Genomic DNA, 24748 nt, shown 5'->3' on the forward strand with positions numbered 1-24748 from the left:
GACAAAGTCCATCATTCACTTATGACAAAAACTCAGCAAAGTGGGAATAGAGAAAACATACCTCAACACAAGTAAGGCCACAGACAGCAAACCCACAGGTAACATCATACTTAACGAGGAAGAGGTATAACAGCTTTTCTTATGATCAGGAACAAGAAAAGGTTGTCCACTTTCACCACTTCTATTCAACATAGTATTGGAAGTCCTAGCCACAGCAATCAGACAAGGGAAAGAAGTAAAAGGCATCCAAATTGAAAAACAAAAAAATTGTCATTATTTGCAGATGACATGATACTCTATGTACAGAATCCTAAAGATTCTACCAAAAAAGTATTAGAACTGATCAATGAATTCAGCACAATAGCATACAATATTTAGAAGTCGTTTGCATTTTTATACTCCAATAATGAACTATCAAAAAGACAAACTGAGAAAACAATCCTATTTACAATTGCATCAAAAAATAAAATACCTTGGAATAAATTTAACCAAGGAGGTAAAAGACCTGTACTTGACACTGAAGAAAGAAACTAAAGGAGATACAAATAAATGGAAGCATATACCGTGTTCATGGATAGGAAGAATTAACATCATTAAAATGTTCACACAACCCAAAGCAATCTACAGATTCAATGTAATTCCTATTAAAATACCAATGGCATTTTTCACAGAACTACAACAAATAATCCTAAAATTTTTATGGAACCACAAGACTCCGAATAGCCAAAGCAATCTTGAGAAAAAAGAACAAAGTTGGAGGTGTCATGCTACCTGATATCAAACTAGACTACAGGGCTACATAAAGACAGCATGGTATTGGCATTAATATATATAGATCAATGCAGCGGAATAGACAGCCCAGGAATAAACACAGGCTTATATGGTCAATTAATGTATGACAAACAAGACAAGAATACACAATAGGATAATGACAATCTCTTAAATAAATGGTGTTGACAACACTGGACAGGTACATGTTAAAAAAAAACAAAAACAAAACCACACTACTTTTTACACCACAAACAAAATAAACTCAAAATGGATTGAAGACTTAAATGTAAAACTTAAAACTTCATAAAACTCCTAGAAGAAAACATAGGCAGTAAAATCTTTGACATCACTCACAGTAATAAATATCTTTTTGAGTATGCCTCCTCCAGGAAGGAAAACAAACAAAATAAACAAACGAGACTACATCAAGCTAAAAAGTTTTTGCAGAGAGGGGGAAAAATTGCCAAAAGGAGAAGACAACCTATTGAATGGAAGAAGATTATTTGCCAATGATACATCCAACATCAACAAGGGGTTAATATCCAAAATTTATAGAGAACTCATACAATTTAACACCAAAAAACCCCCAAACAATCCAGTTAAAAATTGTACATAGGGCCTGAATAGACATGTCTCCAATGAGGACATACTAATGGCCAACAGATATATGAAAAAATATTCAACATCACTCATCATCAGGGAAATGCACATTAAAATTACAATGAGACGTCACCACAAACCTGTGAGAATGGCTACCATCAATAAATCAACAAACAAGCATTAACAAGCATGTGGAGAAAAGGGAACCTAGATGCACTATTGGTGCAATTGTAAACTGGTGCAGCCACTATGGAAAACAGTACAGAGGTTCCTCAAAAAATAAAAAACAGAACTACTATATGAATCAGCAATCCCATTTCTGGGTATTTATTTGAAGAAATCCAAAACACTAATTCAGAAAGACATACGCACCTCTATATTCATTGTAGCATTATTTACAGTAGCCAAGATATGAAAGCAGTCCAGGAATCCATGGATAGATGATTGGATAAAGAAAATGTGGTACATATATACAGTAGAATATTACTCAGCCATAAAAATGAATGAAATCTTACCACTTGTGACAGAATGGATGGACCTAGAGGGTATTACGCTAAATGAAACATGTCACAAAGATAAAGACAAATACCATATGATTTCTCTTATATGTAGACTCTAAAGCACAAAATAAGACAGAACAACCTCATGGGTACAAAAAACATTTTGATGGTCGGCAGATGAGAGGGGTGTTGTGGATATGGGTGAAAAGGGGGAAGGTATTAAGAAGTACAAATTGGCAGTTATAAAAATAGTCTCGAGGATGTTACAGTACAGCATAGGTAATACAGTCAATAATATCGTAACAACTATTCACAGTGTCAGATGGGTACTAGACTTTTTGGGATGATCACTTTGTAAGTTACATAAATCTCTAATCACTATGCTGTATACCTATAACTAACATAATATTGTATGTCAACTGTAATTAAAACTTTTTGGTTTTGTTTTTGTTAATCCTCACCTGAGGATATTTTTTTCCATTGATTTTTTTTAGAGATAGTGGAAAGGAGGGGGGGCGGAGAGAGAGAGAAACACTGATGTGAGAGACACATAGACTGGTTGCCTCCTGCACATGTCCCGTACTGGAGCCAGGGATAGAACCCACAACCGAGTTATGTGCCCTTGACTGGATGCGAACTTGCTCCCCCTTCAATCTGCAGGTTGATGCTCTAACCACTGAACAACCACCCAGGGCTAAAAATCTTTTTTAAACATTAAAATAAATAAATCTCTGTCAATGTAAAAATAAAAGTTTACATGTAACATATGTCAAATTTTCCTAAAAGAAACATTTTCCCTCTAAAACATATCAGCAAGGCAAAATTATTACATTCCTGTTTCTGGATGCCTACTAGGATCTTGTTCGGCACTTACCTCTCTATGTACTCTGCAAGAAGTTGTTCTGCAGCAGATGAATACATCCACTCGTTTCCAACTTTCTTAGTATATCCTGGAACTTCCTCATTTTTTTTGTTGAACTTGAGATTCAAACCCACATTTGCTTTATGGTCTCCATGAGGGCTGAATTTAAACCACACACACACACACACACACACACAAAAGTTTTAAAATTTTGTTCAAAGAACACAAAGTTTTGCTTTCAATTCTTAGAAAAAGTCAGTTTTGATTGTTCTTCTATATTTTAGTTATCATGGTTATTTCCAAAGTAGCAGTAATTGAAAAAAAATAGAGGAAAGGCTTCAGAATCCAAGTAAGAAAGTATAACAGTTGATGTAAATTATGTAATTAGAATGAAATAAGAATGCAGGGAAATATATTATTGAGATTCACACACACCTTGATACCTTTTTTCAAGGTTCAATTTGTTAGCTGTTAAAAATAACAACTGTCTTTTCATCCACCATTTAGATAAAATATCACCACCAGAGAAATTTATGCACAATTTTTAAGGAAAAGTTAGAGCAATTAAGAGAAATGTATACTGAAATATTAACCATTTATCTTTATCATTCAATTTTTTCTGCCCTTTTCAAGTAAATTTCTTTAACATAAACTTACTTTCTCCTAGATCCTCTTCCAATAAAAATACTTCCTGTAAACCTTGAAACAAGGTATCCACTCACTCCAAGGCGACTGGCCAACACATATCCTGGGTTGTACTTTATAGAATATTTCTTTAAATATAAAAACAAAAAGGTGAATTATAGAAACACAAAGCATTAACTGTTACTTCTTTATGTTTAAAATATGGAGGTAACCAAGACATAACTAACCACTGGATTGTGGCTATATAGGAATTCTCAAAAGTAAGTAATCATTCCCCCTCCCTCCCAATTTTTAAAGGATCTGTAGGTAGAATTTTTCTGTTCCTTCCCTCCTTAAAGGACAGAATTCCCAAGGGCAGGTGAAAGGAAAAAGAAATATACAGTCTGTGAAACTATATCAAGAAATAAACTGTACTGTAAGTAATAAATGGCAAACAATGCAAGCAAGAATTAAAATTAATTTTCATATTCCAAGTAGGGCTTAGTAAAGTACCTGGGACAAAAATCAGGCCTTGATAATTATTTCACTGAATTAAAACATGAATATGTCATCAAAACAGCTGCTACTAAGCAAAATTAAAAGTATATTTCATAGACGGATGGATATAAGTCTGGCCCTCAGGCCAAAATCATTTGGTCTGGCCCTGCCAATGCAACCACAGGCAGGACTTAAAATTCAATAAGTCTAGGAGCTTTTTTCATAGCTAATTTTTAAGTTGATAGTTTTGTATGGCCCTTGAATGATGTTATAAATATCCAAATGGCCCTTGGCAGAAAAAGGTTCCCCACCCCTGCCCAAATATTTACTATCACATGAAAGTAACAAGTATGTATAAGCTCGTAATTAATACAGTCAATGAAATGTAATCTTAATTTGTGTACTTAAGGGAAGAAACTATGAAGATTATTAATTTTTTTAAAGTATGAGATCATATAATTTTTAATCAGGAAGCCAATTACAAATCCAGTACTAACTAGAGTAAGTTACCATACACTTCTAACACAATGTAGATAATAAGTTATTTTGTAATGATTTCATATACTGTACTCACATTAATATATGAATACAATAAATGCATATTTACATGAATTACATAAATGTTTTATACTCATATTTTATATGAATATAAGGGCATTTTATCACCAATAAATACAAAATTTCCAGAGATTGGTAAGGAAGTAACTCAGCCACCATTCTTTTTTTAATGATCATGTCTACAATCACTCCTAAATGGATAAATATTTTTAGTGGCCTGGAATATAAAATTACTATTAAAATACATTAATAGGCTAAGAATATGACACAGTTTTCCATCAAGAACCTTATCAGATTTAGAAATAATACAGACAAAATCAAGTCTGCTTTCTAGAATAGACAGTAAAAATCAAGGTAGCAGTTCTTTATTACAGGTAGTGCCATTTTTCTAATAAGCATTTGGAAATGTGTAGGGGCACATCATAATAATAGGTACGGCTACTACCACTCAGTGTTCAGGGGCCAAGGATGCCAAGTGTCCTACCAGATAAAGGACATAACTGTCCTGCCCAAAATACCAATAGTACTCCTTTTTAGAAATACTGGGTTAAAGTATAAAGTATAACTGAAATTAATTAAAATCACACAAACAACCTAGAAAATGTAACATAAATAGCTAAGAACTTTATGGAAGAGAAAGAAGGCATGAGAAGAAGTTAAAGAAGGTATGTAAAGAGAAGTAAGTATACCTAGGAACCCTAGAAGTGGGAAGGCTCCCTCAGGTCTAGAAAAAACGAGGCATGACGGAATGAATACAAGTTCTTCCACCTCCACTGACTCCTGGAACAGAACTACAACTTCTTTATCTAATGGACCACTGTTCTGGTTTCCTGACTCTGCTTTCTGGATTATTCCTCTGAAAGAGGCCTAATGGTAAGATTTTAGGACCTTTTCTGCCTTCCATAAAGTTTCCTCATGGGTATGCTAATGCCTAATGCCTTAAATCCATCCACAGGATACAAAGCTTTGGATTTTGCCATTAGAGAAAATAAAAGTAGCAATAGTGGCCGCTTGTGAATTAATTTTAGTCAAGGTAACTATCCAATCAGTAAGAAAAATGACAGATATATCAGGATCCTCTCCCTATTTAACAGGGAAAAGTAAAAGGCGGCCAGTGAACATCTTTGGAGAAAAAGGTCCCGAGAAAGGATGATGTGACCTTAAATGCAATTTCCAACTTTTCTCTAGGGACTGTCCATCTTTAGCTGAGCAGAGACATTTAACTTGTGCAGGAAGGCCATTTGTCACGTGTAAATAAAAATGAAGGCTTTGATTAATTATGAAACATTTAAAACACTCAAGTCTACTCCCAGAAGGTATGCTAATAATCGATGTGCTGCTTCTAAGCCTGAATCCAATCACCCATAATCACCACAACCATCACAGATTAATGATGGGATTTCAGTGGTCCCCCACCCACCCAAGGTCTACATGAAGTTTTGAGCAGACTCCACACTTATTTTTAAATAATATTAGATATAACTGTGAGGGAATTTAATCAGTATTAAATAAAATATCTGCAATAAATTCAAAAAAGTTGGCAAAAATATCCAACACTTTTTTTAATTTTTATTTTTTTTAAATTTATCTTTATTGTTGAAAAGTATTACAGATGTCCCCCATTTTCCTCCCCTGATCCCCCCTCCACCTGGCATCTAATATTTTTAAAGCTCATCAACTCTAAAGTAAACAGTATGGACCATGGTACTCACATGCTGGTTCTGTATTAAAGCATCAAGATTGGGCTCACATGGAATGCTGAAAACCACACGAATCCTACCTTCTGTAATCACATCCCCTGAATCCTGAACCTTGGAGGAAAAAAAATCAGTATGTTTTAGTTTCTTTCACTACATTTTATTTACTTTTTTCCTACTTATTTGAACAGTGTTTATTATTTCTGAAATAGGGTGACAGCGGAAATTCTCCTGGAATTTGTAAGTGAATGTGATTATATTGCAAATCAGAGTCACTGTTTTGACTTGCTTCAACAGCTGGTTTAACCAGTCTTTTGATTTTTTTAAATTAACTTTTAATTTGCAAATAGTTTCATACTACCAAGAAGTTGCAAAACTAAAGACAGGTCACAGAACACTTGAAAAACATTTACCCTGACCACCCTACTACTAATATTTTACTCCATTTGTTTTAACATTTGTGCTCTGTATGTGTATTTAAATATACATAATTATCCTCTGAACTTTTTGAGGGTACATTACATATATCATGTTCCTTACTCTTAAGTATTTCAGTGTCTGTTCTCTAAGGATATTTTATTATACAGTCGCCGTACAGGTAAGTGTAAAATTTACATTGATAAAAAACTTTTATCTAAACTACAGTCCATATCCCTATTTTGTCAGTTGACCTAAAAATGTCCTGTGTAGAAAACTCTTCTCTCCCTCCACTACAGGATCCAGGCTATGATCAGATACTGCATTTAGTTGTCATATCTATTTAGCTTCCTTTAATCTAGAATATATATCCAGACCTTTTCTTTGACTTTCATAACATTGACATTTTGAAGAATACAGTTCATTCCTCCCTCTCCACCCTGCCCTAAAAAAAAAAAAAAAAAAAGCTTACTCATTTTGGACTTAACCGATGCTTCCTTTAGGTTAAGGTTATATATATGCTGAACCAGAATAGTGTATGCTTCTTAGAACACCACATCTGGAGGTGCATGATGTTCATCTGTCTCTCATAATAGTATTAACCCTGTTCATACCATCAAGATGTTGCTCAACTTCTTCACTCTACAATCAGTTAATTGTTGCCCTTGAAACTAATAAACAGTTTGTAAAAAAACACTTTCAAGACCAGGAAAATATCCTGCTTCTGATCAAAATTCCCCCTAGACTTAGTTTCCAATGATGATTGTTGCCTAAATCAATCTTCGTCCTAATGGTAGTAAAATGATGGTTTCTACTTCCAGCCCTCTCCCCACATTAGCCCTCGACATAATACTCTAAGCAAGAGCCCTGCCCTTCACTATCTACTTATTACCACTATGAAATCCTAAACTATTTCCTTCGCAATCAATGGTTTATAATTCATTACTGAACTTCTCTGTGATGCTCCAGCTGTCCCAGGTTGGACCCGTAGGAGCCTCTCCGACCTGTTCCTGTGATTATGGGATGCTCTCCATCATTCTTTTGAGCCCCTCCTTACTTTCTGATATGACAAGAGGTACCACGATCATCTTCTACCCACCCTGCCACAGCCCTGCAATCGGCCATTTCTCTGAGAAGCCCTGTTCTTTTTAGTGGGATATGGTATCGGAGGTCAGGTGTGGGCACATGTGTTCACTGCTACCAGAGTAGTGTCTTTGCTTCTTACCCTTCTGCACAAACAGAGTTAGCAAATGTGTATGTTCAGGCAGGTATGCATATCTGCATGTACCTTTTTCCATGTGAGAGCTGGACCTCCCCAAAACATCAACACATGCACAAATTCATCAACCCAATAATACATCTAAAATAACTATAGAGCCCAGCCGGGCGTGGCTCAGCGGCTGATCATCGACCTAGGATCCAGGCGATCGGGGTTCGATTCCCGGTCAGGGCACATGCCCGGGTTGCGGGCTAGGCAGCTGATCAATGACTCTCTCATCATTGATGTTTCTATCTCTCTCTCTCTCCCTCTCCTTTCCTCATTCTGAAATCAATAAAGATATATTTTTTTAAAAATAAAAAATAAAATAACTATAGAATTGATTCCTATGTACCACCACAGTGCACTACGAAAGAGAGCAGGATTTAAATTCTTTTTTCTCCCCACTTCCTAACCCCAACCTGCTCAAGACTAAAGATATATAGCCATATACTACATTCATTAGTTAGATAAATGAATTCTTTCTTATTTTTCCCCCTTCAGTATTACCTACTATTTTACACTTAAATAAAGAGAAGGTAAAGAATTGTATTAATTTCAAACCAGAAGAAATTCAATTAGTAACAGTAACAGGAACTAACTTCTCCAGTACAGCCATAATAGGGGGTTCCAAGCATAAAGACCATACTTCTAGGAGGAAACAAGTCATCCAATGTTTTGATATTGGAGAAACGGGAATCAAAAGCTCGGATGTCCTATATAGAATGAAATATAAAAGTAAATGATCACAGTCAAAACTTCTACAGATTGTACATCAAGTTTTTTCCTACAGGACTATGGCTACATTATTTATAAATGTCAAATATAAAGACGGTCTACATAACAGTACTAGTAGCTAAAATTTATTGACTGCTTATATGTCAGATACTCTTCCAGGCACTTCACACATTTATTAGTTCATTTAATCCTTAAGAAAACCCTCTGTGGCAGAGACCATTATTAGCCCCAATTTACATGAGGAAACTAAGGCACAGAAAGGGGATGAATCTTGCCCAAGGTTGTATAGCTAAGAAGTCAACTTAGGTGTCTGGGTTCTTAATCACTACACTATACTATTTCCCCAAAATTACAGGATCACTACACATGCTTTAAAATATTTTGTCCCCATACTATATCTAAGATTACAAACACAACAATGGCCTTTTGCCTTTACTAATTTATTTAAGGCAAACATTTTTTGAGAATAAAAATCTAAAAATGCAAGGGTGTAAGTTAATGCTGGGATTTTTTCTTTAGAGATTAAGTTAAAAAATAAATTAGCCTGGCTCTAGTGGCTCAGTTGGTTGAGCATTGTCCTGTGCACTGAAAGGTTGCCGGTTCGATTCCCAGTTTGATCCCCAGTCAGGGAGTGCACAGAAGGCAATGGATGGGTGTTTCTTTCTCACGTTGATGTTTCTTTCTCTCCCCACCCCCTCCCTTCCTCCCTCTAAGCATGATCTTGGGTGAGGATTGAAAATAAAAAAATTAAACGGACACGTTCCTAACCAGAGTGTCTGCATAGGTAACCCTTCTTTTAAAAGAGACAATACTTGACAAATTATATTAAATAGTAGCCTCCATTACACATTGCTACATTACTCTCCTGCTTAGATATCAATGTTAATATTTTATATAGTCTTTTCTTTATACAGTGTCAACAGTGCCCACTAAGATAGAATTGATACCTGAAAGAGAACTTACCTTGACAATAGTTTGATAAACAAAAGGAAGAACTTGTTTTGACCACTGTTTCTCTAGACGAACTTCACCATTTTGATTTATTTGATATTTTCGACCTGTGAGTAACTGAGCATATACAACTGCAGGTGTTTCATTTATTATTATTCCTTTTCTTCTCAGGTAGCTAAAGAAAGAATAAGAGAAATAGAGATGTGTATGCGTATACATAATCTACAATGATGATCACCACCCAAACCACCATCTCAGATGCAAATGCTTAAATAAATTTTAAACATGCTAGTTCTCAGTACCTAATTTAAGAATTTTGCATTTGTTTTTTTACTCTGTGGATGCCTCTCACAATATCTGTGAAATTAAATGAGAAGTCACAGAGCTACAAGAAACTCCTGTGTTTCTTACCCCAAGGAAGGCTATAACATAAAAAGTGAAAACAAGAGTTAGAAAAGATGTGGAGAAACTGGAACACTTATATATTGCTGGTGGGAATGTAAAATGGTGCAGTCACTGTGTATAACAGTTTGGCAGTTCCTCAAAAGGTTAAGCATAGAATTGCCATATAGTCCAGCAATTCCACTTCTAGGTATCTACTCAAAGAATTAGAAACACACTTAAATATTTATAGATAAATGTTCATAGTGGCACTACTCACAATAGCAAAAAAGTAGAAACAACCCAAATGTCCACCAACAGATAAATGGATAAACAATAGGTGGTATCCATACAATGGAATATTCAGCCATACAAAGAACTGATCCACACACTATGTGTATGAACTTCAAAAAAATGCTAAGTGAAATAAGCTGACACTAAAGGTCACATATCGTGTGACTCCATTTATACGAAACATCCAGAACAGGTGAATGGAGACAGAGAAAAAGGCCGGCTGGGCCTTCAGTGGGCCTTTCCAATCTAAAGCAGGAGCCAGCAACTACAGCCTTATGGCAAACTCAGACTGCCTCCTGTTACTGTAAATAAAATTTCACTGGAACACAGTCACTCGCTTACTTACTGTATATGGCTGCTTTTATGTTACAATAGCAGTTGTGCAGTTGTGACAAACACCGTAAGGTCTACAAAGCCTTAAATATTTACTATCAGGCCTTTTATAGTAAAATTTTGCTGACCCGATCTAAAGATAGAATTCTTCAGTTAAGGGATATTTTCTTATCTCTTTTCCATTTTTTCTTTCTAAAACTTCCATCAGATAGATATTAGAAATTCTGACTATACTCTTCATCTCATGGTGCTTTGTACTATGTGCTGACGGAATCCCTCAGCCTGATCTTTTAGCCTACTGATTCAATGTTTAGTATGCCCATATTACTCTTCAGACTATCTACTGAGCTCATTATAGCAATCATAATTTTAATATTTATATGTGTGTTTATATATAAATATGTATTATATATACTATATAGAGTTATATGTAGTATACGTTAAATAACATTATTATATATTATCTGTTTTTCATAGCAGCTTATACTTAAATGGTTTTGTTCTTGATGGTAGGGTTGGTCTGAAATAAGCCATGTCATCTTAGCCAGAAACAGACATTTTCCAACAGATTTTTGAAAGGTAGCATTCTGGTATTCTTTTCTAAAAATTCAAAGGGATTTTTTTCTACCACTTTCACTCGAAAGTCATTAGGTAAGAAATCTTTTTTTTAATCTTCACCCAAGGGTATTTTTTCCATTGCTTTTCAAAGAGAGTGGACGGGAGAGAAACAGCAATGTGAGAGAGACACGTTGATTGGTGGCCTCCTGCACGAGCCCCGACAGGGGTCAGGGATGGAGCCTACAACTGAGGTATGTGCCCTTGGCCAGAATCGAACCCGGGTTTAGTCTGTGGGCCGACACTCACCACTGAGCCAAACCGGCCAGGGCTAGGTGAGTAATCTTGATATCAATAGCTGGCGAGGACATTACAAGAAAGGGAAATTACAGGTCAATCTCTTTCATGAAAGTAAATTTGAAAATCCTAAACAAAATTTAACAAATTAAATCCAATTATATACGAAAAGGATAATGGGATTTATTCCAGGAATTCAGGGGTAGATTAATATTTGAAATTCAAGCAGTGTAATTCCCTAGATTAACAGAAAAAGGAAGTCATGATTATTTTCATAGATGCAGGAAAATTTTGATAAAATCAGCACCAATTAGTGATTAAAAACACTTAACCAACTAGAAATGGAAAGAAATTTCCTTAATCTGATAAAGAATACTGAAAAATAAAAACCTCTACAGCAATCATCATGTTTAATGAATCATTTAAGGGTTTTTCCTGCAATTGAGAATGACACCATAGATAAATAAGAAAAAGTACAAATAAGAAAAACGTAAACAGTTTACAACAGAAAAAAGGGCAGAACAATTGAACAGGCTTTTCAGAAAAGAGCATATTCAAAAGGACAACATAAAAGGATGTTCAATGTCATTAGTCAGGAAAGAAACAATTTAAAGCAAAATGAGATACCACTACGTCAGAATGGCTACCGGGGAAGAGACAATAGTAATAAGTATTTATGATGGTAGAGAGAAACAGAAATTCTTATAAACTGCTGTTAGAATGTGAATTGATATAACTGCAAATTCTTTTGGTGGTATCTAGTAAAGCTGACCTTACGCAGACCGTATGAAGCAGTCATTCCACCCGCAGACATGCAACCTAATAGAAATGCACACCTGCGCACCCACCAAAAGCCCCAAATGAGAAACTACTTAACTGTCCATCCACAATAGAGTGGATGAATACATTGTGCTGTCTTCAAACAATGCAATGCTATCATTAGCGAAAATGAACAAACTATAACTATATGTACCAATACAAAGGAATATCAGAACCACAGTACTGAGCAAAAGAAGTCAGGTTTAAAAAGAGTACATTCTGTATGAATCAGTCATATAACATTCAAAAATAGGAAAACCTAATCTCTGGGGTTATAAATCAAAATAGTTATCACTGGGGAGAGAAGTGGATGGCTGAAAGGCTTTGGTATAGGGCTTTGGCTTTGTGGGACTACAGCAATTTTTCTTTGATTCTGTTTCTTGGCTTGTAATCTGGTTATGCAAGAGAACAATTATCAAGTAATACAGTTATGATTTGTACATAACTTTTTCTCTGCAGATACACTTCAATAAAAACTGTCTATTAAAGAAAACCCCCAAAATAGTGGTTGGGAGATTGCTTTCTATTTACGTTTGCTTTACTTTTTACTTTTATAGCTTTGGAGTCATTGTTGTAATCTCTTTTCTTTCTGTAGTTTTAAAATTTCTGGCATTTACTTAGTAGCCTATGAGAAATGGCTTATTTTTTTACATGGGGTGTAGAATCTAACCTATAACTATTAAATCAATTGATTATATTGCTTAGATTTTGTATCTGCATACTTGTTTTTGATTACCAAACCTGTCAGAAACAGAAAGGTCCGTCTCACAAAAGTATGGTGTTCCTTAACTTGCTTCAGATTTTCCTGCAGATTGTAAGATACCATTGATTGTAAGATACATCATTAATTTATATCCTACTAAGCAAGAAAGAGCCCACCAATTAAACTATACCACTGGAAAACACATTTTAAGTTCAAAGATGGTAAAAAGTGAAAATATACACTTCAGAATCACCAAATAAATGAGGTCAACTATGTTATTCAGTGCATCAAATTTTATGTTGTTCTATCTACATTGCAAAATAAATTTTCTGTATTTACCATCCTCCTTCTATTTAGTCTTTTAGCCTTCAATTCAATTTTGTCTGATTTTTAATATTACAACCCCTGCTTTCTTTCTACCTGCATTTCCCAAGTATATTTAATAATGTGTTCTTTCAGGAGACTGAGCAGAAACAAATGTATTTTTTAATGGTTGGAATATAAATATAAAACTGTACTTTCTGAAAACTGTAGATGGTGAGGGATTACTATACTTTAGACCTTACTAATTTTGGATAGATCATACATGTAAACATAAGAGTAGTTTACTGTTAGAGATTTGGATGTAATTCTGGATTGTTAGGAGAACACCAACACCATCTCCTAGTCCTGACACTGGGAAGTGGTGGTACCTTCAATTAAGAAGGTGGATATTGAGAATAATGGAGTGAAAAGGTTTAGGAGTTAAAGAAGAACAGGAGACTGGGAGAAGGAAGCAAGGAAATACTTTATGGAATCTTATGGAGAACATGATGATTCACTTAGAGGACAATATGGAGGAGAGTGCTTAACCCTGTACTTAAACAAGAAGAGATAGGCCGATATATAAAACAGGGTTATCAAAAGATTGGTGATAAACACTGAAGCTATTAAAGAATTTTCAAGTACTAATTCTCATTTTAGATATGAGAAAGTTACAAGATAGTTTGTTTTTATAGTTTAGAAATTTGGGGAAGTATGAAATGTTTTTAAAAATTCATAGGTAACCATTAATAGAAATATAATGTAAGATTTCTAACTCACAAATTACTGGCAAGAAAAAAATCAAATGAAAGAATATAGTATGGTGTTCCTTAACTTGCTGATCAAGATGGCAGAGTAGGGAAATGGTGTACTTGCCTGCTACCACGACCACATCAAAACAGCAACTAAACTAGAGACCACCATCAGTGAGAACTGCCTGATAATCTGGTTGAGCAGAAGTCATATAACTAAGGATCTACAGAAGAAGCCACATCAAGACTGGTAGGAAGGGCAGAGGTAAGGAACAGGTTGGTCCCACACCCACATGTGGTGGTTAAAAACTGGGAGGGATATCTGGGCTGTTTAGGTCCCTCCTGAATTGCAAGGGGTCCCAGACCAGAGTCCCAGTGCCAGGAAAAGGAGTTCCCATAACTTCTGGCTGTGAGAACTAGAGGAGATTGTGGGTAAATGAATGGGAAGGTTGCTGGAGCCCCAGGCATTCCTCTTATAGGGCCCACACATGGACTTACTCGCACTCACTTGCTCTGACCTCCAGCACTGGGGCAGCTGTGCTTCCATATGGGGAGGAACTGAATTGTCGGGCTTCACAGTGGGGGCTGTAGGGATGGAGGGACAGCTTTCTCCCAGACAGATGTGCTGTCAGAGGCCATTGTTCCTTTGGTAAGCCCGCCCCTGGAGTGCAGGGGGGCTCCATATCTGAATCTCCATCAATCTGGAGTAACGTTATCAATCTGGGTAACGTTTGCCCTGCCCTGGTGATTCCCTGAGACCCACCGCACCCAACTTGCAGGCTCACCATGTTCTTTTTTCTTTTTCAATTTCAATTGACATACACTGTTTTTTCAGTTTCAGGTGTACAACATAGTGTTTAGACATTTATATAACTTACAAAGTGATCATCCTGATAAGTCCAGTACCTACCTGACACCATCCATAGTCATTACAATATTACTGACTATATTCTCTATGCTCTACTTTATATCTCCGTGCCTGTTCTGTAACTACCAGCTTGTACTAATTAATCCTGTCACCTTTTTCACTCATACCCCCAACACCCCTCTCATCTGGCTACGATCAAAATGTTCTCTGTATCTATAAGTTTGTTTCTGCTTGTTCGTTCATTTTGTTTTTTAGATTCCACAAATGAAATCACATGGTACTTGTCTTTCTCTGTCTGGCTTGTTTCACTCAGCACAATACCCTAGGTCCATCCACGTTGGTGCAGATGGCAAGGTTTCATTCTTCTTAATAGCTGAGTCATAGTCCACTGTGTATATGCACCACTTCTTCTTTATCCATTCGTCTGTCAATAGACACTTAGGTTGCTTCCACATTTGGTTACTGTAAATAATGTTGCGATAAACATATGGGTGCATATGTCTTTTCAATTTAGTGTTTTGGGTTTCTTCAAACACCCAGAAGTGGAACTGCTGGGTCCTTCTCCATCTAACTTGCTTCTTCAACCTCTTTGTTTATTTCTCATATTCAATTAATTTGGGATCTCCAGTCCACCTATTCTACTTTCTCCCAAACTAAGAGCCCTCTACTTTCTTCACTTCTCTTCTACCCCACTTAGATGCCATGCCCACCACTTCAGTAACATTTCCGCCAGTATCCTAAACTTCCTTGCCTCTTTCTTTTTTTGTTATACCCATCTGGTAAAATCCAGTGCTGGTTAAATCTAACTATCTTTTTCTAGACCTGTAACTGATGAGCCCAGCTCTACTATCAAAAGACAGAACAATCATTACATTATAGATTCATGACCTTCAACTTCAAAAAGGGCTCTCAATACTGCCTATAAATTTATGTTTTTCTGAACAACTGAAACTCTTCCATTTTCCCCAAGGACTATTTGAAACCTCCTCCACTCTACTCAAACCTGAGGCCAACCTCCCTTACCCCACAATCCTCAACAGCGAACCTCAACATCTCCTCATTTTCCCCATGCCAAAAACACAAGCCAACCAAGAGTTTAATCCCATTTACTTGAAGAATACATCTTGTTTCATCTTCAAATGTATTATTTTCTCTCTTTTGAATATTGTACCTCTCTTGTCATTTGTTTTTACACATGATCAAATCTCCCTGAATACACCAAAACCAGCTCCACTCAATTCTATAACCTTCTTCAGCTATCTCTTACTGGTAGTTTCTATCGGAAAGGAACAAGAGTACAGAAATTTATCAGGCACAGCGTATGTGCACAGTTAGGTTTCTAAAAACAAAATAACATAATTTGGTACTCGTGGAAATATTTCATGTCTTATGTTCACAGAAAAAGGATGTGCAGAATTTAGGAGAACATGTTTTGGTTTATAAGATTCATGGAGATATAACTGAGATAATAGATTCTACATTCTTGCTGTAGAAGTCTTAGAGCTAAGAATGGTCTGCACACGCATTACTCCTTGTTGGAGCCTTGGGATCATCACCTCATTCTACTGACATAATTTTTAAAATCATAAATAAGTCAAGTAAACTCTCAGGGGCACAGCAACAGTGGTCTTGTAAATTTCACATTGGAAGACAGATTATACAAAGAGCTTGGGAAGTGTGGGAAGAGGGAACAAAATGTGGGATGATATGAGGGAGGAATGTGGCAAAGTAAAGCAACTTAAAAGAATGGTGACCAGAATAAATAAACCTGAATGCTTATGAATCATGTAGTCTTGTCTACCCTTCTTGGCTGACAAGAGATCCTCCACTGGCAGGTACTTGAATTCATTCTCTTGTGTGAACAAGAACAAGACCCACTGCTCAGCCAAAATGGCTCTTGTGTAATCTCTTCATAACATTTTATATGGCTCATTCCCTTATTCTTGAAATACTCTTTTTCTCTGGTTTCCAAATATAACATGTAGCCCGGCCGGGTGTGGCTCAGCGGTTCAGTGTCAACCTAGGATCCAGGCGATCAGGGTTCGATTCCTGGTCAGGACACATGCCCAGGTTGCGGGCTGCAGCCAATCAATGACTCTGTCATCATTGATGTTTCTAGCTCTCTCTCTCCCTCTCCTTTCCTCTCTCTGAAATCAATAAAGATATATTTTAAAAACAAACAAACAAAAACAAAAACAAATATAACATGTAAATCTCCTGGCTTTTCTTTTACCTCTCTCAGCTTGCCTCTTTTGTTTTCCCTGCCTCATCTTCTTCAACAGGGTTCCTTCTTGATCCCAACACTCTAGCCACATAAGCCATGACACATACTGCTTTCCTCGTGACACAGGGACTCTGTATGTGACTTCACTCACCTGAAATATATTTCTTTTTCACTCTTTGAGTAACTCATACTCCACATTCAAGTACCAGTTTAATCAACACTTCCTCATTAAAGTGTTGTCTGGCTAGAGCAAATTCTACCCTAGCTAGGTCAAACCTTTGTATTATACGGTCTCAGAGTAATATGCCTTCAGAACAATTATCAGTCACAGTTTAATTTAAAAAAAACACACAAGACATTAACATCATCTCCCATCTACCAGCCATAAGTTTCATGAATGTAGGGACTGTGGGATTTTATTCACTATGGTATACTGCCAATTACTGTACTCAGCAGGTATCAATAAAAAATTGTTGAACCGTAATATAAACAAATGACTAAACTCATAGTATTTTGAATAAGTTTTTTTTCTCTTAAGAGTCTTAACTAAAACAATCTCTATTTCATTCAAACAAATATTTACTGAATGTTTAGACACAAGCCAAGGAATGAGAGCAGAGTGGTGACAAAAACAGATGTGTTCCCTACCCTATGAGAGCACACTTAAAAAAAAGTTAAGGTAGTCAATCAAATAAATTTATTTTTATGACTTTGTTTATGTACTATAAAAAATTCAGAAAGATATGAACTATAACAGGGATATATGACTTATACTGTTGGGAGGTAAAAATATGCTCTACCTGAGAGTTGTATTTACCACCTTCCTTTATGAAAGATGGTTTTTTTAGATTTTCCCTGTCTACTCATCTTTGAATACGGATATTATAGCCTGGTAATACCTCCAACATTGTAGAAGAGGTGTCTCCTACAATGGATGCTATTACAGTATAAACAGGAGGGCTGACAAATATACATTTGTAACGCCATTTCATGTGCCACTGCTAGTCTCTACTATTCTGTTTTGGTTGAGGAAATTCTAGTGTTTGAATGAAGAAAGAGAGGTATTATTAGGGTGGGATCATGGGACAAAGAGCACTCTGGTGACCCTGAAAATTAGCATTTTGAGGAGGGTTAGCTTCTTATTGTTATTTGGTTGGACAAAACTTACATTTCTGAATTCAGGGGCATCTGGGGCTTGGGTGAAGAAGAGGGGGTAAGAGAGAGGGTGAGAATCAAAGGATAGTCTTCCTTCCTAGTTTTATTACTGACATGTGGCCCAGAAATCCAATGGCTTTATGGTTACTAAAAATAACTCAAATTCAGGTAACAACCAATTAACTGTTATTCCCAGTATTAACAGTCCTTTTTCCTTTCCTTTCCCCCTTCCCCCTCCTTCCCCCTCCTTCCCCCTCCCCTCCCCTCCCCTCTCCTTTCCTTTCCCTTTTTTCCCTGTATGTAATGAAGTATTTCAGTGATGAACTGGGCAAGGCTATAACTGCTGCTAGCCAGATATTATTTTAAACTAGATCTCATTACTTTCTTTAGAACATAAAATGAAGATATAGTCAGTATTCAGAGTGATTGCTATGTTAAGTGGAAAACAAGTTAGAGAGTAAGTACATTAGATCCCATTCTAGTTCTACGATACTAAATACTTTTTATGACACTCACTATTCTGAAATTCCTTGTACTTCTTTCGTCCAGTTAGATTGTTCCTTGTCTCCAAGATGAACCACTTTAGATGGTGGAGCAGTTCTTCCCAGATAAAGCTTCTGTATGCCTGGAGGTTCTTCCAAGTAAAACCTTAAAAATTAATATAAAAATTATATTACCCCAAATTTGTGGTTTAATATAGAGTTTAGCGGTGTAAGTCTTCAAAGTAAAAAGGTTTCTACATGGTATAATAGCAAAGAAAAAAAGTCATCTTTTAAAAACTAATATAAATTCCCGAACAAGATCTTGTAAAATATTTCAATCCAAATTTAAAAACAAATTCTTCTTCTTTCTCTCTTAAGAAACTAAATACACAACAAAAATATAAAGATTAAAAAGTACTCTCAAATTCGATAAAGTATTTTTGCTACAAAAGTTTACAAGCCACTATACCTAGCTTGTATAGAGGAAATATGTGGGATGGAGGATCTACCTAAATGACACTAAGAGAAAATGACCAAGTAAATCCAGAATTCTACAAAATAATTGGCTTGCGTTCTTCAAAAAAAAAAAAAAAAGGCAGGGAGGTAAGTTCAGCAGGTCCTAGGATATAAAATTAACATACAGAAATCAACCGTATTTCTATATACTAGTTGGGAAAACTGAAATTTACACTACACTACACTATTACACTATTTATAGTTGCTCCCAAGTAATTTAAATACTGAGGTATAAATCTAACAGAAAGTGTACAGGATCTGTATGCTGAAAAACAAAACACTGATGAATGGATTCACTGGGTCAGAAGACTTAACACAGTAAAGATGTCATATCTCCCTAAATTAGTTTATAGGTTTAATACAATTCCTATCAAAATCTCTCCATGATTTTTTATAGATATAGAACAACTTATTCTAAAATTTATATGGAAAGGCAAAAGACCAAAAAGCTAAAACAATTGTGAAAAATAAAAGTAAGGTGGAAGGAATAACCCTACCTGAGTTTAAGACTTATGACATCCTACAGTAACAAGACAGTGTGGTGCTGGCATAAAAACAGACAAACAGATCAATGGAACAGAATGAAGAACTCAGAAGTAGTAGACCCACACAAACATGATCAACTCAACTAACCTTTTTTCTTTCAAATACAGTTGACATTCAAGATTATTTTATATTAGTTTCAGGGGAATAGAACAGCTTAGTGATTAGACATTTTGTATAACTTACAAAGTGATCCCCCTGACAAGTCTAGTACCCACCTGGCACCATACATAGTTCTTACAATATAACTGACTATATTCCCTGTGCTGTACTTTCATCCCTGTGACTCTTCCATAACTATCAATTTGTACTTCTAAATCCCTTCACTCTTTTCACCCAGCGTCCCAACCTCCCCCTCTCATATGGACACCATCAGTTTGTTCTCTGAATCTATGAGTCTGTTTCTGTTTTGTTTGTTTGTTTATTCTGTTCTTAAGATTCTATATATTAGTGAAATCATATTGTGCTCAACTGTTTTTGACAAGGACGTAAAAGCAATCTTATGAAAAAAATAGCCTTTTCAACAAATGGTGCTGAAGCAATTGAATATTCACAGGCAAATGTATGAACCTTGATCTAAAACTCATATTTATACAAAAATTAATTCACAATAGATTATGGATTTAATTGTGAAAGGAGTAAAACTATAAAACGTTTTGAAATATAGGAGAAAACCTCAGGGACGTAGGGTTATGTGAAGAGTTCTTAGACCAAATGCATGATCTATAAAACAAAAAACTGATAAAATGTACTTCATCAAGAAGGCAGGGAGACTGAATTCTGATGATTAAAAAAGAATCCTCACAATTTCATACAAAAAAGCAGATACCCACAAAGGAAAAATTCATACTGGCATTGAATTCTCATCAAGAAAATTACATGACAGAACATAATTAAGCTATGTTTGCACAGATCTGAGGAAAAATAACTGGGATTCTATAATTCTAAATCTATGTGGGAGGAAAACAAAAAAGATCATTTGATCATGTAATAACTCAGAAAACATAACATCCCCTCATTTTCTCGGGAAAAAAAAATTACTTTAGAAAATTCTAGACACGTGAAAATAACAAAGGAACAAGAAATCAGACCAAGTTTACACGAAATAAAGATGACAAAGAATAACTTGTCTAAATAATCACTAATAAAATGATTGTGAACTTGAATAAAATTTTAAAAATTGTTTTTAAAATAGAAAATAGTGTTTTAAAAAATTATTTAAAAGAAATCTTGGAGGGGCATGGTAAAGGTAAAGTTACACACAGGGTATCCCAAAACATGTATACACACTTTAACAGCTGAGAGCTCAATTGATGTTTCTTTCTTTTCAGCCACATTAAGCTTTGAACAAAAGACATTCATCCTAAAATGCTACTGGAAGTTTGAAAATGCAGTTGAAGTACAAACACTGACTTTGTAATTATTCAAAGAGTGTATACAATTTGGGGGGACACTTTAACACTTTAAAGTGTATACACACTTTAACAGCTGATAATTCATTTAATTTTCACTCCTTTTCAGGTTTAATTGATTTGAAATAATGGGTGAGCCAGAAACTAAGTTTTATGGGGATACATAAACAATAAAGTTTACGGTACAAAACCAGCAACAGTTGACGCACTGAAGGCACACAAATGGCAAACGACATGATTCTTGAATTTTGCGATTCCACTGCTTCGCATTATAGCAGTGGATGCACCAGAACGGTCATCAGTGTGAAAACAGGCATTGACAAAAAAAATTTTCATTTCTGTGGATTCTTTTAAGTCTTAAAAATGAACTATATGTTAATAAACACTGAATTATAGTCATTCAAAGTATGTGCACATTTTTTGGGACACCCTATTCATTCTTGTCATCCAGAGAAATATATTTGCTAAATAATATAATGATAACTGGTAGAAAAGAATTAGGCTATAGACTTCCAAGCTATTAAAAGGAAAAGAAGGCAAAAGGGAAAAAATAATACATGCACCTAAAATATCTCAAGGGATGTGCAATAAACTGTCAATAGTGGTTGAACTTCAAGTGGTGTGATTAGAGGACTTTCATTTTTACTCTAGCATATAAATATATCAATAATTATATCAGTTAAAAATATATCAGTAAAAGCATTAAGTAGCAAAGCAAATATAAATTTTAAAAAATTATAAATCAAATCTTACTTGGTTTCTCCATCTGATACACCAACAACTCTAGCTTCTTCAAGATGAGGCCAGTTAACAAAGACAGACTTCCCAAGCACTGATGAAGCTATATTTTCTATACTCTTAAAGTAAAAGCAGAAAAGTTTATTTATATTTCAGGTCCAGGAGAAAATTTTAAAGAGGCAATATTAATTAAAAACTGGCTTGTGTTTATAACTGTGTATTTAAAAATCTATGAATATTCCACATTAATAATTAAAACAGATATACCATTTGCTCACTCAAGCCAATAATTCCCCATAGTTCTTAGTTCTGCTGCTCTTCTCAGCTTTACTCCAACTTAATTTTTGCATCCACTGAGGTTCAGTTACTTTTCTCTTCTTTAAGTTGTACCTTAATTGCTAACTACTCTTTTTCTTTCTAGTTCATTCTCCAGAACTTCTGGGACTTTTTAGAGTTTTAATTTTTTTCCCTTCTTTTTTAAAAAAATTATTTTTCGCCCGGCCAGGCATGGCTCAGCGGTTTAGCATCAACCTAGGATCCAGGAGATTGATGTTTGATTCCCAGTCAGGGCACATGCCTGGGTTGCAGGCTCGATCCCCAGTTGGGGGCGTGCAGGAGGCAGCCAGTCAATGACTCTTTCATCACTAATGCTTCTATCTATCTATCTATCATCTATCTATCTATCTATCTATCTATCTATCTATCTATCTATCTATCTATCTATCTATCATCTATCATCTCCCTCTCCCATCCTCTCTGAAATCAATATTTTAAAAAAATTATTTTTCAACTGTTTTTGCCTACATGAGTTCTGTTCACCATTTAATTGAATATGAATCTGTAAAAGTTAACCAAATCTACCTTCCTCTCTGCCAACCTCTTCTTACCAGAGAGGCACATTATGACCAAACTTAAGTACTACTCTGTAGTATAAACATCAGGACACTAGGAAGTTTGCCTCCTACTCATTTTCTAAACAGGACTGGCAGTTATTAGTAGAGTAGCCCACTGATTCTAATCCTGAATGAAATTACTGGCTGAGAAAATAAGTTTCAGTAAAATCAAACGGAAGAGTACTGACCCACAATGTATTACTGTCCACAACAACAGTCAACGTTAGCAGAAATAATGTTCAGAAAGAAACTTAAGTTCTTAGTTTTGCTGTTAACTAGCTGAATGAATGTCCCTTTTTCAATTTCCATTTGAGTTTTTTACTTAATGAGTTGAACTAGTTGTTTTACAAAATTCCATCCAGTTGTAAAATTCTATGATTCCATTATTTTCATGAGTATTTTGCTTATTTTTCTTATGGAAAAAGAAAAATACAACAGAAATGTCTAGAAAAGGGCTATTACTATTCATTGTTTCACATCGAATAGTCAGGTAGTATAAAACAGAATCTAAGAAATCTGATTTCTTTTCACTCTGTGGTTGATGTAATGAAATAAGAACACTAGCCTTAAAGTAGGAAGCACAGGTCCAAATTTGGTATCTACCTGTTTTCAGCTATAGTGACAAATGTTGATGGTGGGAGTATAAAATAATAATAAAAATCTGCATATCCCACTGAGTCTCGGTTTTCTTTTATGAGAAGAAATAATACCCACCTCGCAATGTCTGAGGATAAAATAATATACACAAAAGCTTTTGTACACTATAAAATGCTGTATAGATAGTCTATATGAAATAATATTTAAGCAAAAATTATAGCTTTAAAAAAACATTTGTATTACTATTGGTTAGACAACAACTTCGTAGTAGAAACTGAAGTTTAAGTACAAATTTTCACTCACTTTTTTCCGTTTATTAAGCTTAATCATTATTAGCAAATATTTCAACAATTACAGATGACTTTTTAAACCTTTTGGTGGTAGCTTTTAATTTTATTGATTATATTTAGGTATCATTTAATGTGAACATACAAAAGAATGACTATTCTGATACATAAAACAAGTTTCAACATTAGAACTAGGCTCCGTTAATGATCCTTTCCTCTTCTATCTACACATCTATTTCTAATTTCACTCTCCCAATCTTTCCTTTAGTTTTTGAAGAAAAAGCTGTCCTCCTTTACCAGGTCAATGCTTCCACGTAAGCCCTAGATAAAACCCCGCATCACCCCCCTAGTCCCTTTACCTCCTGCCTCCTGTCCCCACTAGCCCTGCTTTCTTTTGTGTGATTTTGCTTGATGAGCTGCTTCTTCTCTGCCTATGGTTTTGTTTCCAGCCTTCTTTTAAACGATCAACTTCCTAACCAAGGGCCGAATGCCTGCTGCCTCTACTTTCCATCTACGTGGTGCCAGGCTAATCTTTAGGAACTGGACTGCAGCCTCCACCAGTGTAGGGGCATGGGATTCTCAAAGGCCAACGACGATGCCTGAAAGACGAATTCAGACTTTGTCCTGAACTGTACGCAGCATCTACTCCATAGCTCCTGTGATACTACGTAACCTGGAAATCATTCTCCTACCTCTCTGAACACTGTCCTTTCACTATTCCTTTCCCACTCTTTATAACTCTGGGATGCTGAGACCTTGAATCCTCAGAGTTCTTTTGCTTCAGGGAAATGAGCCCCGAGGCCTCAGCCATCACCTCCCTGCTGATAACTTTATATACCTACCTCCCTCTAAGCTCTAGCTCCACGTATTAAATTGTGTATAAGCAGCCTTTCTCAATGGAGGTTTTTCATCTAAAGTACAGAATATTATAAACAATCTATTTTCTCGATTTTCCCAAGGATGGTACATAAGTAGAACCATTCTAAATGTACAGAAGATACATTAATCCATTATTTGCAAACGGATGACTTAGGGTATTAGGGCTTAAATCTCTGTGGAACCCTTGTTGAGAAAGGCTGGCCAGGCAGCTGTAGTTAAAAGTCCTAGCACCACTTGAAAATT

General features: G+C 35.6%; 1 protein-coding gene across 5 annotated transcripts in view; it reads right to left on the reverse strand.

Annotated features, from left to right (window-relative positions):
- The window catches only part of XRN1 (5'-3' exoribonuclease 1), a 126113-nt gene that overhangs the window by 47161 nt on the left and 54204 nt on the right, over positions 1–24748 (reverse strand). For all 5 annotated transcript variants that reach the window (XR_015714663.1, XM_087818054.1, XM_087818053.1 and 2 more), the window contains 7 exons: positions 21865–21968; positions 18675–18806; positions 9487–9649; positions 8388–8501; positions 6126–6224; positions 3391–3506; positions 2746–2892 (listed from right to left, as the gene is read on the reverse strand). Coding sequence is in view for 4 of the 5 variants with exons in the window: in XM_087818054.1 (XP_087674180.1) it covers positions 2746–2892; positions 3391–3506; positions 6126–6224; positions 8388–8501; positions 9487–9649; positions 18675–18806; positions 21865–21968 (875 nt within the window). In the remaining variant the exon portion in view is untranslated. The remainder of the gene's footprint in view (positions 1–2745; positions 2893–3390; positions 3507–6125; positions 6225–8387; positions 8502–9486; positions 9650–18674; positions 18807–21864; positions 21969–24748) is intronic.

This window comes from Miniopterus natalensis, chromosome 6 (assembly GCF_054644295.1).
Source record: "Miniopterus natalensis isolate mMinNat1 chromosome 6, mMinNat1.hap1, whole genome shotgun sequence".
NCBI lineage: Eukaryota > Metazoa > Chordata > Mammalia > Chiroptera > Miniopteridae > Miniopterus > Miniopterus natalensis.